This window comes from Embiotoca jacksoni, unplaced genomic scaffold, assembly GCF_022577435.1.
Source record: "Embiotoca jacksoni isolate LCO1_2020_lvr unplaced genomic scaffold, fEmbJac1.0.p SCAF_11, whole genome shotgun sequence".
In the NCBI taxonomy this organism is placed as follows: Eukaryota; Metazoa; Chordata; class Actinopteri; family Embiotocidae; genus Embiotoca; species Embiotoca jacksoni.
Window position 1 is genome coordinate 16,314,966 of NW_027185241.1, and position 14,119 is coordinate 16,329,084.

Sequence of the window (14,119 nt, forward strand, 5' to 3'; positions counted from 1 at the left end):
CAATCACGAAGCTTCAAGAACTGCTTCGCTCACTGCCACTTTTGTTTCAGCTTCGCTGTCTGCAGTACCGTTCACCTTATGGCAGAACGACCTCTGGAAACAAAGTCCTCCATCTTAACAGCTGTAAGGCAGTGATCTAACTGTCTATGCACAGGGACACACCCAGCAATGAAAAGCAACGCACAGTGATTCAACGCTGACACAAAATAGGCGCCCGCAGGTTACGTTTGTTTCCCCAGGAAGGAGTCGACTTCTACAAAATGTGTTATGGAACTTACGTTGCCATGGAAACCTAATACAGACCTAATATAGACCCCTCATTTTTCATTCACACTGAGTCTAACTATGTGACCTCTGAGCTTCTACTTCCTGTCGGGAGGGGAGGGGGGGCAAAATGTCACCCAGAGCGGAGACGAGGTGGCTGGTGACACACAGACTAACTGTCTGGGATGTTTCCAAAAGTATGCTGGTGTTTCCTGGCGGGGCTGCACCTTGACCTGGAGGTTGTTGTAGTCTGTTTATGCCATGTTACTTTTTACTAACTAAATATCTCTCTGTGGAGTCTTAAAGTAAAGGGCGGTGTGGGAATGGAGGGAAGTGGGGGGGGGGGGGGGGGGGGCAGAGGGGCACTCAGGTATCACATGTCAGCAGACACAAACAGGCGTCAGTGAGGTGCGGAGTTTATGGTGCAGAACAGCACGACAGGTCGACAGCAGGAGAGGAAACTATGGTAACCGAGTACATTTAGTGAAGTATTGTACTCAAGTACAACTTTATTGCACTTTATATTTTTCCAAAATGATCATACTGAACACTTCTACTCCTCTACATTTATCTTGCATTAGTTATTAATGCTTTTCAGAATAAGATTTTACACAATACATGCGGTAAAGAATTCTCAAAAAAAGATGTTGTTTTAATAATTTCTACTAAAATGAAGCTCCACCTGAACCAGGAAAACACTTGAACTATACTTATCAATAAGTTTTACTTTAGTAAAGGATCTAAATATTTTTTTCCAGCACTAGTTAAATACAGTTTTAAGTCTGGTATCAGTTTTGTGGAAACAAAGACACAATTACCATGAAAGAATCAGAGTAAAGTCTAATGAAGACTTCTGTATATCACTCTGTGGCAAAGTCATGCCATTACTAAAAATAAAAATCCTGATTCTGCAGAAATATCTTGTAAAAACACCCTTTTAAAAGTTGCATGGGAAAAAAAGAGGAACAATGTGAATGAGGAAAGGGACAAAAATGTAACATCCTTCAGTCTGCCTCCAAGGACAAACAGACTGCAACTACAGTAACTCACTCACCCCAAAACACACACATGCTGCACAAAAACAAGAAATTGTGAATGGGCTTTGCTGACCAATACCAAGTGAGGAAGCTGCTGATGCATTAAGGAAGGGGAGTATCTTCCTGAAAGTCACTGTGCAGGGCAAAAACTGGACACTCAGAATAACCGTGTTTCTGTCCTATGAGAAATAATCAGCCTCTGACAACAATAAAAACCCAAGCAACATAAAACGGCATCATTTTCCATCCATGCAACAAGAAACCCAATCAAGCCTGAACATAAACCTCTTCAGGCTCTTTCAGGCTCTTTTGAGCACGGGCCAATTCAATTAAACACTCCTCTCACCTCTTCCTGGAAAAACACTTCATTCCTTCCCAGCAGCTTCTCACACACGCACAGATCAAGATCACGACTACTATTTTTGCATGAAGTGCCAGCATATACTGGTACCTTTCCTGCCGTCCGTAGCCTTTAGCATCCCTTGGTAATAGGCTTCGTCTGAGGGCATCCTCTCCCTGCCCGCGCTGCCAGACGAGAAATTCTTGTACCTCTGCTGTGGAGAGGTCATTGTAACCGTTCGTCAGCACGCAAAAATAATAATCTTGATGATAAAATATCCTTCTCCTTGATAGGAACTCCTCCTTTTCTGGCTTCTGTCTGTCCCTCCGGCCCTCGGTGCGTCCCAAAGTATGCAGTCAATGCACACAATCCACTCAGCGCTTCACAAACCTATGATTTCTCTCCCTCCTCACTCCCTCCTGGGGTTCTGCCCTTCTTTTTTCCTCCCTGTGTTTTTTCTTTTTCCTCTCTCACTTTTCCTTTTTCTACCGCTCGCTCTCTTCCTTTCAGAGCAAATGGTGCCTGTGGGTGATGAAGTCTGGGCCTGTACTAGTGTGTGATGTGCAACTGTGTATTTAGTGGCACTTGTGTGTGGAGGGGCACGGTGGGTAGGGCTCTGGACACACCCCTTCCACTATGCTGTGTGAGGAGAGGAGAAAGCAGGAGAGGCGTGTGAGGGTGAGGTGTGGAAACCTGCGTGCACTATCACTTAATCACTTCGCTTGTGCAATAAAACACACAGACAAGCTGAGTCACAGGGCTCCATAAAAAGTCATAAAAGCGGGTGCTGAGGACCTTTTTCTGTGTTGTATCACATGTATGTAATTAAAACGGACGTCAGGAATGACAATAAATGTCCAACAATAACCTTAAAGAGTGAAACAAAGTCTTCTCATTCACAAAGAAGAACACACCCATATTTCTGGTTAATCATCACTTATTCACAGCATTCCTAAGTCATGTCACATCAGGAGCCTGTGACTGTGATGAGGGGGGGAGGGGAGGGGGGAGGGGGGGAGCTGCAGTCTATTCCAGATGGTGATGTGAGACCACACCTGGAACATCACTGACTTACTGAGACATATAACAGCTACAATCTCAGAATGTAATTCAGATTTATTTGATTGACATTTCTATAAAAGTCATTCACACTTCAAGGTGAACATGTAGAGCACTATGTATATATATTTCATGAATCTAATCAAACCATAGTTCCAGTCTCTCGTTTGACTCTACGCAGCCAGAACTCGTCTCTTTGGCTGTTCAGCTATAGTCACTATAATTTCTCACTCTAACAACACATTTCCTGCCCTGCGGTATTTAATCCAAACAAATTAGGGAACAACAAATGCATCCACTTCCAATAGAAACCAGATGACTTTGCCAGGCGGGCGCATGCAAACAGTGTTAAGAACAGCAAATCTAATATAGCAAGCATTTCTTTTTGAAGATAATTGCTATAGGTTTGCCTCATAACACATGGAAGGCATATTTCTGGGATCAAACACCAGGATTACACAAAAGGTTATTTTTCTGTGATAGATTAATCTACAGCAAAAGAAGAAAGTAGGAATGTTTTTAAGTTTTGACATCCGGGACACCCCTGTGTAACCTTTTGCTAAACAGCAGCACCTGTGGCAACAAGTGGCAGAAAATGTAAAGGCCAGAAATCCTAAAACATGTGTCTCAGATGGCAGGGCAGGATGCCCACCAATCATAAGGGTGGGTGGTAGTTCGATCCCTGTGTCCTCCTGTACACATGCCGGAGTGTCCTTGGGCAAGACACTGAACCCCAAGTTGCTCCTGGTTGCAGGCGACCACCTTTTATGCAGCTCTGCCACCATTGGTGTCAGAATGTCTATCTGAGTGGGTGAATGGGAAGCAAACTGTAAAGTGCTTTGAAACTGCTAAGGAGTGCATTTACCATTTAAAATGCAAATGAATACTAGCTGAAAAGAGCAACCCATCCAATCAGTCAAATGACTTAGTAATAGCATCCACACAGCCACAATAAGATAGAATCGAATGCATTGAATTAAGCAACGACGCATTTTATTCATTCACGAGTTGAAGTATTTGTTTGTAAGGGGAAAATCATGTTATTTCTTATTTCAGATGTGACATGTACCCATTTTAAAGGCACACATATTTCCAGCTCCTGAGTACAAAGTATTTCTTCAGCTCACCGAAAGACTTTCGGGGCTTACTGTCTCAAAGCCCCTCCTTAATGGTCCCCTATACAGCTCCTGTAGTATGTGCTGACAGCTAAGCTGGAGGCCAGGGTGTGACCTACCTCTGTTGAATCCTGCTCCTGTGGCCTCCAGCTGGGTATATCTCCCATCTCCCTACCCTGACTGACATCACTTCATCAGGTATAAGAGCTCAGGTTATTCACCACAACCTGTGTGAACATGAAAGCACTTAATGTGTCAGTGTGAGTGTGTATGCGCCGTGTGTTGACTCATTTTAAGCAATGTTAGCACATTTGGAGACACACCTTCATAATGCAAAACAACGTCTCGGCAAGCTACGGAATTAAGGTGTGGTATGTGGGCAAGTAATTAAATCTGAAAAAAGGAAAGGGGTCCAACCGAATACAGACGTGGCAGTAACAATACAGGATTTGACTGTAAACTTCCTGTAAATTCTGAAACTATACATGCAGTAATAAACATTTAAACAGCTGTTATATACGAGGATTTGATTTCTGACGTAAAACAGAAATTAAAACGGTTTTCCGGGTTATCTGAGATGCAAAAGCAACAGTAGACGCTAACTGAGACCACGGTGATGTTCTGGCTGTCGAACATGTACTTGAATAGGATTTCTGAACCTCATGGGAAACACGAGCAGGGGACCCAGATGGGAACAGGCAATGGCGCAGAAAGTGTGGAACATCTTAGTCATGAGATCTTTCCTACAGAATTAAAAAAAGAGGAGATATATCATTAAGGTCTCAACATGCTTATTACTCTGCTCCTTCATCTGGCTTTATGGAAACCAGATGGAGCACTCGGGCGTTTTATAAGAGCAGAGAGCCGGGTGAAAATATGCGGAGAAAGTATTTTCTTTCTAAATGACAAGTTTGGAGTTTGATCTTATTTTGTTTAATGAACTGACGGTCTTCCTCCTCCCACAGTGCTGCTACATTCATTCTGCCTGATACAATCAGCTGCATCAGTAGTGCTGCTGCATGCATAATATACATCTGCATGCTATCTGGTTGCTCGTTGCATTCAGAGGTGCTCAGACTGTGTACGTCAAACTGTATTATCCTCATTTCCCATTCTGAGTATGTCGTTCTGTTAGTTTGTGCTCCTCTGTGACAGCCAATTTAGGGGTTCAATTTGAATGTGCTTCATGCCACTCTCCACACCATCAGTTGGTCTGCCCATCACTTTAGTTGAGACTGATCTCAGCAACTACAACGAATCACCATAAAATAATGCCCAGACGTTTGTGATCTAGTAATAATCTGTCTCAACAACTATGGAAAAAACTACCATGAAATGACTTTCAGATATTTATGTTGCCTCTCGTGCTTTGTTAAAATCTGTATCTATGATCAAATGGCTGCAACACTAGTCATTTTCCCATAATCCTCAGCTATATTTTGTGTCTAGTCCTCATTAGCAAACAAAACAATGCTACAGTATGATGGTGAACATTGTCGACATTATTTCTGGATTCCAAATGGTGCACTTGTACTAACACTCACTATTTTGAGTGCACAAGTGCGTTCACACGGTCAGTTATGGAAACATACAGTGCAATGAGTACCCGGATGGTCACAATTGAGTGTGAAAAAATTTACACTTTTTTGGTCGCCATCTTGGCTACATAGCGGAAAGAGAGGGACCACTGTTGTAAAAATTTTTTCAAATGAAGGCATCTGAAAAAGCTGCAGCTATTTTTTACTACGTACCACCATACTGCCGATGGACAGAAGCCATCAGTGTGTATATTGTGTGCATTAAACAGAGGGCAAGAAAACATTCATTTCTGGGTAAAATAATCAAAGCCAGCAGATATGTTGGTGGGTGACGCATTCAAATGCTAAAACATATCTGGTAAGTGCAGAACGGCAGTATTCAGTTTATGACAACACCACCGTGTCAAAATTCTAGAGCTACACAAGTAAGAGTCCTAACATGTAAGAGTACTGTGTTAGTTTACTAAGGGAACAATGTCATTTGAAACACAGCCAATATCTGCACATACGTCTGAGCGTGACCTGCGTGTAATCTTTGCTACTGTGTGTGTTCAAGAGTTTAAAGCAAAACTCTGCCTGAATGCAGTCAGACGGGGCCACAAGCCGCGGCTGTAGACTCTCAGTCTTGTAACCAAACAATATACTGTATCATTGTGAAAATGGCTTGGTGTAATTACCATAAACAAATCTGACCATCGAACATTATGGTTTGGTGGGTTCTATCCATCAGTGTTTGTCATCCTGAATCCCAGATTTCCCATAAGCCCTTTTTTTTTTTTTTAATCGTTCGTGCCAGAAAGAATTCAATGTTTTTATATTTCATACACGTGTAGCCATATCTGCGACATCTGTAGGATTTCTACTGACTTGTTTTTGCTAATAATGCAGCAAAGCTCCAGAAAACACAATTCAGTTGAACACATTTAAACAGAAGCTAAAATCAATTTGCTAAAATCCTAGGATTTAGCCAAAACATCTAAATAAAGCTGAGCCGGGCATTATGTTGTCCATATAGCTGTTTATACAGTAAACATACTTCTAATAGATACTGACTAACAGGACATGGCTTGCAGCCACTTAAAGACTAGAACGACCTGTCTTTAAGCGCTGGGGACGGACGAAGCAAACAAATTAGAGGACAAAAGAATTCTAAGAATGTGTGATTATGGTTTTTGAAAGTGCTGAACAGCAGAGCAAAGACGAGGTTTTGGACTGAAGGAGGACAGACAACACCTTTTACTGGAGGGGATGAAGTAGCTGCGGAGAGGATTTGCTCTCCAGATTAGGTTGCCTCTCCTCTGAGCTCCCATTTTTCTTTAACCCCTTCATTTCTTGGTCAATTACAGTGAAAGTGCTTACTGAAGTCTGAGGCCACCATACCTTAAGGAAAAGAAATGATGATAACACCAGGAGGAGCCCGAACACACCCAGAATTACCAAATCAGTTCTCTTCTGTAACGATGAAGAGGAGCAGGAGGAGACAGAGGAGGAAGAGGAGGCCTGAATCGCAGCACACGTTGGATCATATTTCTGATGCATACAAAGTTCACCGCTGACATGCCGTGCAGAGGGAGATCCTGGGCAGCGCGACTGTCCTTCACAGAGATTAAAAGCTGTATTATCCAGACTGTGTGCTCAGTAATGGACTCAAACCTTAAAGCCAACGGCACAACACATTTAATATAAGCCATTTTTCTAATGCAAGCTGGAAGACGAATTCCAGTGAAAGTCTGTTCTAAAACAGAAACAAAAGACTCCACTGTGAAATCCACTGTTAGAGCAGCTTGTTATTCAGTCAGGCAAAACTAATGAAAGCACTCAGGCTGCGCTATTAAATATAATTGTGTTCAATTGTCCGCTCAGTCTGTTTCATACATCAGGTGAAATGCGCTGTGTTTCTAATCCGGTTCTGCAAGTGAAAGACTAAAAAACTAAATGTACAGTGGGTACGGAAAGTATTCAGACCCCTTTAAATTTTTCACTCTTTGTTTCATTGCAGCCATTTGCTAAAATCAAAAAAGTTCATTTTATTTCTCATTAATGTACACTCAGCACCCCATCTTGACAGAAAAAAACGGAAATGTAGAAATTTGTGCAAATTTATTAAAAAAAGAAAAACTGAAATATCACATGGTCATAAGTATTCAGACCCTTTGCTCAGTATTGAGTAGAAGCACCCTTTTGAGCTAGTACAGCCATGAGTCTTCTTGGGAATGATGCAACAAGCTTTTCACACCTGGATTTGGGGATCCCCTGCCATTCGTCCTTGCAGATCCTCTCCAGTTCCGTCAGGTTGGATGGTGAACGTTGGTGGACAGCCATGTTCAGGTCTCTCCAGAGATGCTCAATTGGGTTTAGGTCAGGGCTCTGGCTGGGCCAGTCAAGAATGGTCACAGAGTTGTTCCGAAGCCACTCCTTTGCTATTTTAGCTGTGTGCTTCGGGTCATTGTCTTGTTGGAAGGTGAACCTTCGGCCCAGTCTGAGGTCCAGAGCACTCTGGAAGAGGTTTTCTTCCAGGATATCTCTGTACTTGGCCGCATTCATCTTTCCTTCAATTGCAACCAGTCGTCCTGTCCCTGCAGCTGAAAAACACCCCCATAGCATGATGCTGCCACCACCATGTTTCACTGTTGGGATTGTATTGGGCAGGTGATGAGCAGTGCCTGGTTTTCTCCACACATACTGCTTAGAATTAACGCCAAAAAGTTCAATCTTGGTCTCATCAGACCTGAGAATCTTATTTCTCATAGTCTGGGAGTCCTTCATGTGCTTTTTGGCAAACTCTATGCGGGCTTTCATATGTCTTGCACTGAGGAGATGCTTCCGTCGGGCCACTCTGCCATAAAGCCCCGACTGGTGGAGGGCTACAGTGATAGTTGACTTTGTGGAACTTTCTCCCATCTCCCTACTGCATCTCTGGAGCTCAGCCACAGTGATCTTTGGGTTCTTCTTTACCTCTCTCACCAAGGCTCTTCTCCCACGATTGCTCAGTTTGGCTGGACGGCCAGGTCTAGGAAGAGTTCTGGTCGTCCCAAACTTCTTCCATTTAAGGATTATGGAGGCCACTGTGCTCTTAGGAACCTTGAGTGCTGCAGAAATTATTTTGTAACCTTGGCCAGATCTGTGCCTTGCCACAATTCTGTCTCTGAGCTCCTTGGACAGTTCCTTCGACCTCATGATTCTCATTTGCTCTGCCATGCACTGTGAGCTGTAAGGTCTTATATAGACAGGTGTGTGCCTTTCCTAATCAAGTCCAATCAGTTTAATTAAACACAGCTGGACTCCAATGAAGGAGTAGAACCATCTCAAGGAGGATCAGAAGAAATGGACAGCATGTGAGTTAAATATGAGTGTCACAGCAAAGGGTCTGAATACTTATGACCATGTGATATTTCAGTTTTTCTTTTTTAATAAATTTGCACAAATTTCCACATTTCTATTTTTTTCTGTCAAGATGGGGTGCTGAGTTTACATTAATGAGAAATAAAATGAACTTTTTTGATTTTAGCAAATGGCTGCAATGAAACAAAGAGTGAAACATTTAAAGGGGTCTGCATACTTTCCGTACCCACTGTAATTGTATATCAAACATTGTGACTCTTCTTTATTTAGATTCATGCTTAAGTCTGCTAAAGCTGACTGTAGTCAACATACTATTTTACTCATGTTGGACCTTTCTGCAGCTTTTGTTTTTGAAAAGTTATTATTATTATTATTATTAATTTTAAGTCAATGCTGATAGATCAAATATTCATTGATATTCTATATAAAATGTATAATATTCAAATAATATCCTCCAGCCGACACAAAAGAGTCTCTCAATGTTTTTCTAATCACAGGGATGTTTGTCGTTGCTGTGCCGTGACACACCGTCCAGTTATCACCCACACGGATCTCCGGCCTGACGGCGGCCCTCCGATGATGTTATCAGAATTAGATTAGAGCGATGAAGCTGCAAACCCAATTTAACTCAGACTCAACAAGCGCTCGGATTAGCCGCAGCAGCTGAGTTTTAAAATAGCTCCGTGCTGAGCTGCAGAAGCCTCAGTGGAAAGCCCCCACATCTGGGGCTGGGTCGGTTGCTAACGTTTCATTTGGATGAATCCAAATACAACAAGGTGATGTGGAAATAGCTGAGAGCTGCAGCCTGGCTGGCACGTAACATGTAGAGCGGCATGTGTCTCCCTCTGCAGGTGGAAGCACTGAAATGTGGTACTTCAACCATGCTGCTCTCACTTGGCTTAAAATGTAGTTATAAAACAGGCCAATTCATATAAAAGTGGACTTCACATAAATTAGATAAAGGTAACTAAAAGTAAGTTATTTAGCACAAATTCAGAGTAAATTGAATTGCATTATTTGAATTCAAAACTGAACAAGTTAACAAAATAGATCTCCCTAATGAATTGTTTGTTTGGGGGAGTATTAGTTATTTGCTATTAGTTATATGACCAAATCACTGTTAGAGCTCTAATCTAAAGAGCCACATCTGAAAAGATGATGTTAGGGTTTGGTCAGGGTTTGGATATGTATGTATATATTATTACCACCAATGTTTTCTTGCCTCCTTTACTGTACTTTGAAGTGAATACCACTTCAACAATATAAAAAAAAATGATTCCCGCTGACTTTTACAATGTTGTTGTACAAACACAAAATCACATCCTCATCATATCATATCCTCATCATATCATATCCTCATCATATCATATCTTCATCATATCATATCCTCATCATATCATATCCTCAGCAGCAGATACAACATAACTAGTTTAGATAAATTGAACTGGGGCTGCAACAATTTATTATTTTAATGCTTGATTAAACTATTAATCCATTTATTGATTATAGTGGCTCATCATAATTTTCTAAGAGCCCAAGATGGGGTTTTTAAACAGATTTTTTTGTGCAATAAAAATCCAAATGTATTCTGTTGACTTCCATATAATATAAAAATAAGCAGGAAAAACCTGAAAAGCAAATAACTGAGAAACTATAACAAGGTCATGTTCGGCAGTTTGTGACTTAATGAATTAAATAATTTACTGATAATACAACAAAAATTATTAATCAAGCAAATGTTTCAGCTCTAAACTGATTGAAGAGTCTATCAATCAGCTATATCAGCTATAAAGTAGGGAACAACATTTGTGGATTACTTACTGACTGACTAAAAAAAAAAAGAATAAAAAACACATAGAAAACTTAATTCATGTCACAATAATAAGTAAATTGTTTCTTGCGCCTTTTATAAGTAATACACACACAGCTGTGTCCAGGATTTATGGTCCTCACGTACTGAAGGTTCCTCATTTTCCTTGTGATCTATTAATCATCATCATCATGACATGTGGTAATTCCATATGCTTGCTCACCCTTGACTCTCAACCAGTCGTGTAAACGTGGAAAAAGTGGGAACTTGAGCTCTGTTTCCATGACAACGTCCCATAAACACACAGTAGCATGTGCCTCAGTGGTAACTGTGACTGACTCTTACTCATGGCTGTATTTTAAGCCACAGAGACACAAGAGTTTTCCAAAACTGACCGATTTTGACATAGAACGGAGGACACCATCCTCAGGACTCACTGCTCTCCACCACCGGCTGAAGGCAGTTAAATAATACGACCACTAGATAGAGCCAGAGCACAACCACACCCACCCGCTTCCCAGGTATCTCACACAACCCCTTCCCTATAGCTATCATGCTGTAAAACAAAAACATTTCCAGATAAGGTGTTATTATTCATTTTTAAATAACAACAACAACAAGCATTTAAAAAGGAAAAAAAAAAAAAAAAAAAAAAAAAAAAAAAAAAATAGTTTTCTCACAGCACCATTATAGGCGTGCTGCAGATATCCAACATACAAATACAGTACTTTTAAACAGGGATTTAATGGGAGATTAAAAAAACACACCCAGATTATGAATATAAGAAGTAGGAATATGACTGATTACTAAATACTAGAACTACAACAACCTTCCCGATAAAAAGAAGCACGGAAACAAAAAAAATCATATTTTCTCTCTTCGTCATTGAAGCAGTCTTAATTTGCATATACTCGTAAGTACTAGTAGCGTCTCTTTCCAGCTCTACAGACATCATTGCTGCTGTTTGGGACAACATAACTTTACATAACAGCTAAACAATAATTCATTTAAACAACATAAGAACTGTCAGATAGGGTTTAATTTTAAAAAGTGCGTAATTATTGACCAACTGATATCCAGCCACTTTGTATAGCATTATTTTAGAATTGTCTGGTAATGTATTAGTCGCCGTTGATCAATCATACTTGATTGGACTACTGGATAGCATTAGTGCCTTGTATTTATTGTCCCAGTCTGACTATCACTGCAGGCATGCTGCTTATGTGCTTCAAACAGACCATTCAGTATCGAGTGAAGTTACTTAAGGTTTCGCGTTGACCAATATCGCCTCAGATACTGTAAACCGATGTTTACTGTCACCTCCGGACAAGCTAAAGGGCTGCTTTTTCTTTCAGGCATGTTCCTGCCCCTCACTGCTCGACTTCAGTGACAGTTCCCACATTTATGGTGCCTCGCCCCCCATTCATAGCACAGATGGTCGTAATGTATGTATTGCGTGAGACACGTCTCTGCTGTTTAATTTGATTGTTTTTGCAGCAGCAGCCGGAGGACAAATTCCTTTACATGACAAAATGCTCCACAGAATCTGTAATTAAACATGTTTCGAGATGCACAGCTTCTTTCATAAACATGCAGTCTGAATTCATTTAGTATTCAAGTAGTGCTGTTCCAAATCAGTTGTATTAATTATTATGAATTTGGAGCAAAATCTCGAAAAAACAAAACAAAAAACACCACAGACCAAAAAACAAACTCCTCCCCACCCGGTCCCATAATCCAAGTCTCACCACTCACCTGCACAACACATCTTACTGTACAGGTATCTGCTTCGTTCTCCATATGACCTCATCTCATGGACATGATTCCCTCGCTCAAGCTTCCACACTTCATCCATCCTGACAACAAGACCCCACCCCCCAGCCCCCAGCCCCCACCCCCCACCCACCCCGGTAGCCCTCAACAGGCCGTGCCAGCTGGTGTGCGCAGTGGAAACAGGAACAAGTTTCTAACAGGTGCCGGACACTGAGCCCTGCCCCCCTCATGTATTGATGACAGGTAATTCAACATCATTACGACAGTCTGATTAAGCTGTTTGTTGTATCATGGTACACCATCTCAGGTTGCTCATATTAAAATAGTATTTTAATACGATTAAAAGGTATTAAAGGACAGTGTTGTGTCACATTATTCCAGTCAGGGTGAAGAATAAATAGCTGCCTTCCAGTCATCCAGTAAAACATACTTCTTAAGTATTAACTATCGCAGAATCTAAAAGTGCTGTGTGCTGTCTTACACTCTTATTTAAAAATGATGTGCGTTGCCCTATAATTTCCTCTGTATATCATTTGTCCAGAGTCAGTGTTTTCAGTTTGTGCACACACACGAGCATTAAGAAGGGAGGTGTTTGAGCACCCACAGGCATGTTGGTTTGTGTGACCGTACGTTACTTCTTGGCAGTTTTAGTACAGCCCAGAAGCAAACGAGATGAATCTTGTATGTTATAATTACTTTGTCAGTGTCCCCAGGGCTGTCTAGAACCAGTCTGATCATCTTCAGTCTTAACATACTCTCACAACGTCTAGGGGTAATGATTCAATTGAATACAATTAAACTGCAAATGTAAACCTTGACAGTGTTAAGATCCCCAAGTCTGGTCTAAAGAAACCGAATACTGTGGCTGAAGTATTAAATAAATAGTGTGAAAGTGTCAAAACACTCAGTCCACTAAGAAATGCAAACAGCCTCTATTCAGCAACTCTGCTGCTTGGACGAGCTGTTTGGACTCTGTAGGTTTGTGACATCACAAACTCGCACTCGTCATAAGTCCACCCTCAACGAACTATGTGGCAGAAAACGTCGTGCAGTAATTCTGTCGTGGAGCGAGAAAACCTGAGACGGAAGAAAACCAGTGTTTGGCCTGAACATCTGCCAAAAATCTGTTAGTACCTCTTTAAAGTTCACTGATTAACATGTTTATAGTATGTACATGTAGCACATGTTGGTTTATGCATGCACTATGAAAAAAACCCACAAAGTATTCCATTTAACACGCAGCTTTTAACCTGGTGTTGATATTCTTATCTAACACGCAGCTAGAAAGTGAACATTTCTCTAAAAGTCAAACAAAAATTAGACACGTTGTTTATTTATGTTTGCAGTAAAATATAAATGACTGTAAGTACAGACAAAGACCCATGTGTGTCGTGAGGTGACACTTTTACAAAATACATCAGCATGTATAAGCAAACTGCTGATGTCACTGTGTACTATATAGACCAAGGAGTGTTGAGATTATCCGTAATGGAGGTCACATCGGCATAAATAAACTCCCAGCTCAGGACCGGATGTGTTTCCACGGTCCCAGTGCTGCTCATAAATAAATCAGCTCTACATGAGGAGCCCAGCGGGAGGGAGTTCCATGCGGCTTTCCATCTCATCTGGGCTTCATATCATGATTCCCAGAGGACACGAGAACTGGATCCAAATCCGCCTTTGGGCCTCGATGAGCCCCTGCGGTGTATGTTCACTGTTTATTCGATGACTCATGCCCACTGGTAGGCCATCTACAGTTTTTTTTTTTAAATATATACTGATGAGTCCTGGAAAACAGTAAGTGGTAGTTGAAGAGCTCCAGAGTGGGAGTCCTGGCTGTT

The 14,119-nt window shown here is 41.3% G+C and overlaps 1 protein-coding gene across 11 annotated transcripts in view; it reads right to left on the reverse strand.

Annotated features, from left to right (window-relative positions):
• Positions 1–14,119, reverse strand: part of plecb (plectin b) — a 137,030-nt gene that overhangs the window by 41,433 nt on the left and 81,478 nt on the right. For 3 of the 11 annotated variants that reach the window (XM_069143365.1, XM_069143364.1, XM_069143363.1), the window contains exon 1: positions 1,753–2,580. The exons of the other annotated variants lie outside the window; for them this stretch is intronic. In XM_069143365.1, the coding sequence (XP_068999466.1) occupies positions 1,753–1,870 (118 nt within the window). In that variant the 5' untranslated portion in view covers positions 1,871–2,580. Of the gene's footprint in view, positions 1–1,752; positions 2,581–14,119 lie in introns of those variants that run through there. 11 annotated transcript variants of the gene reach the window in all.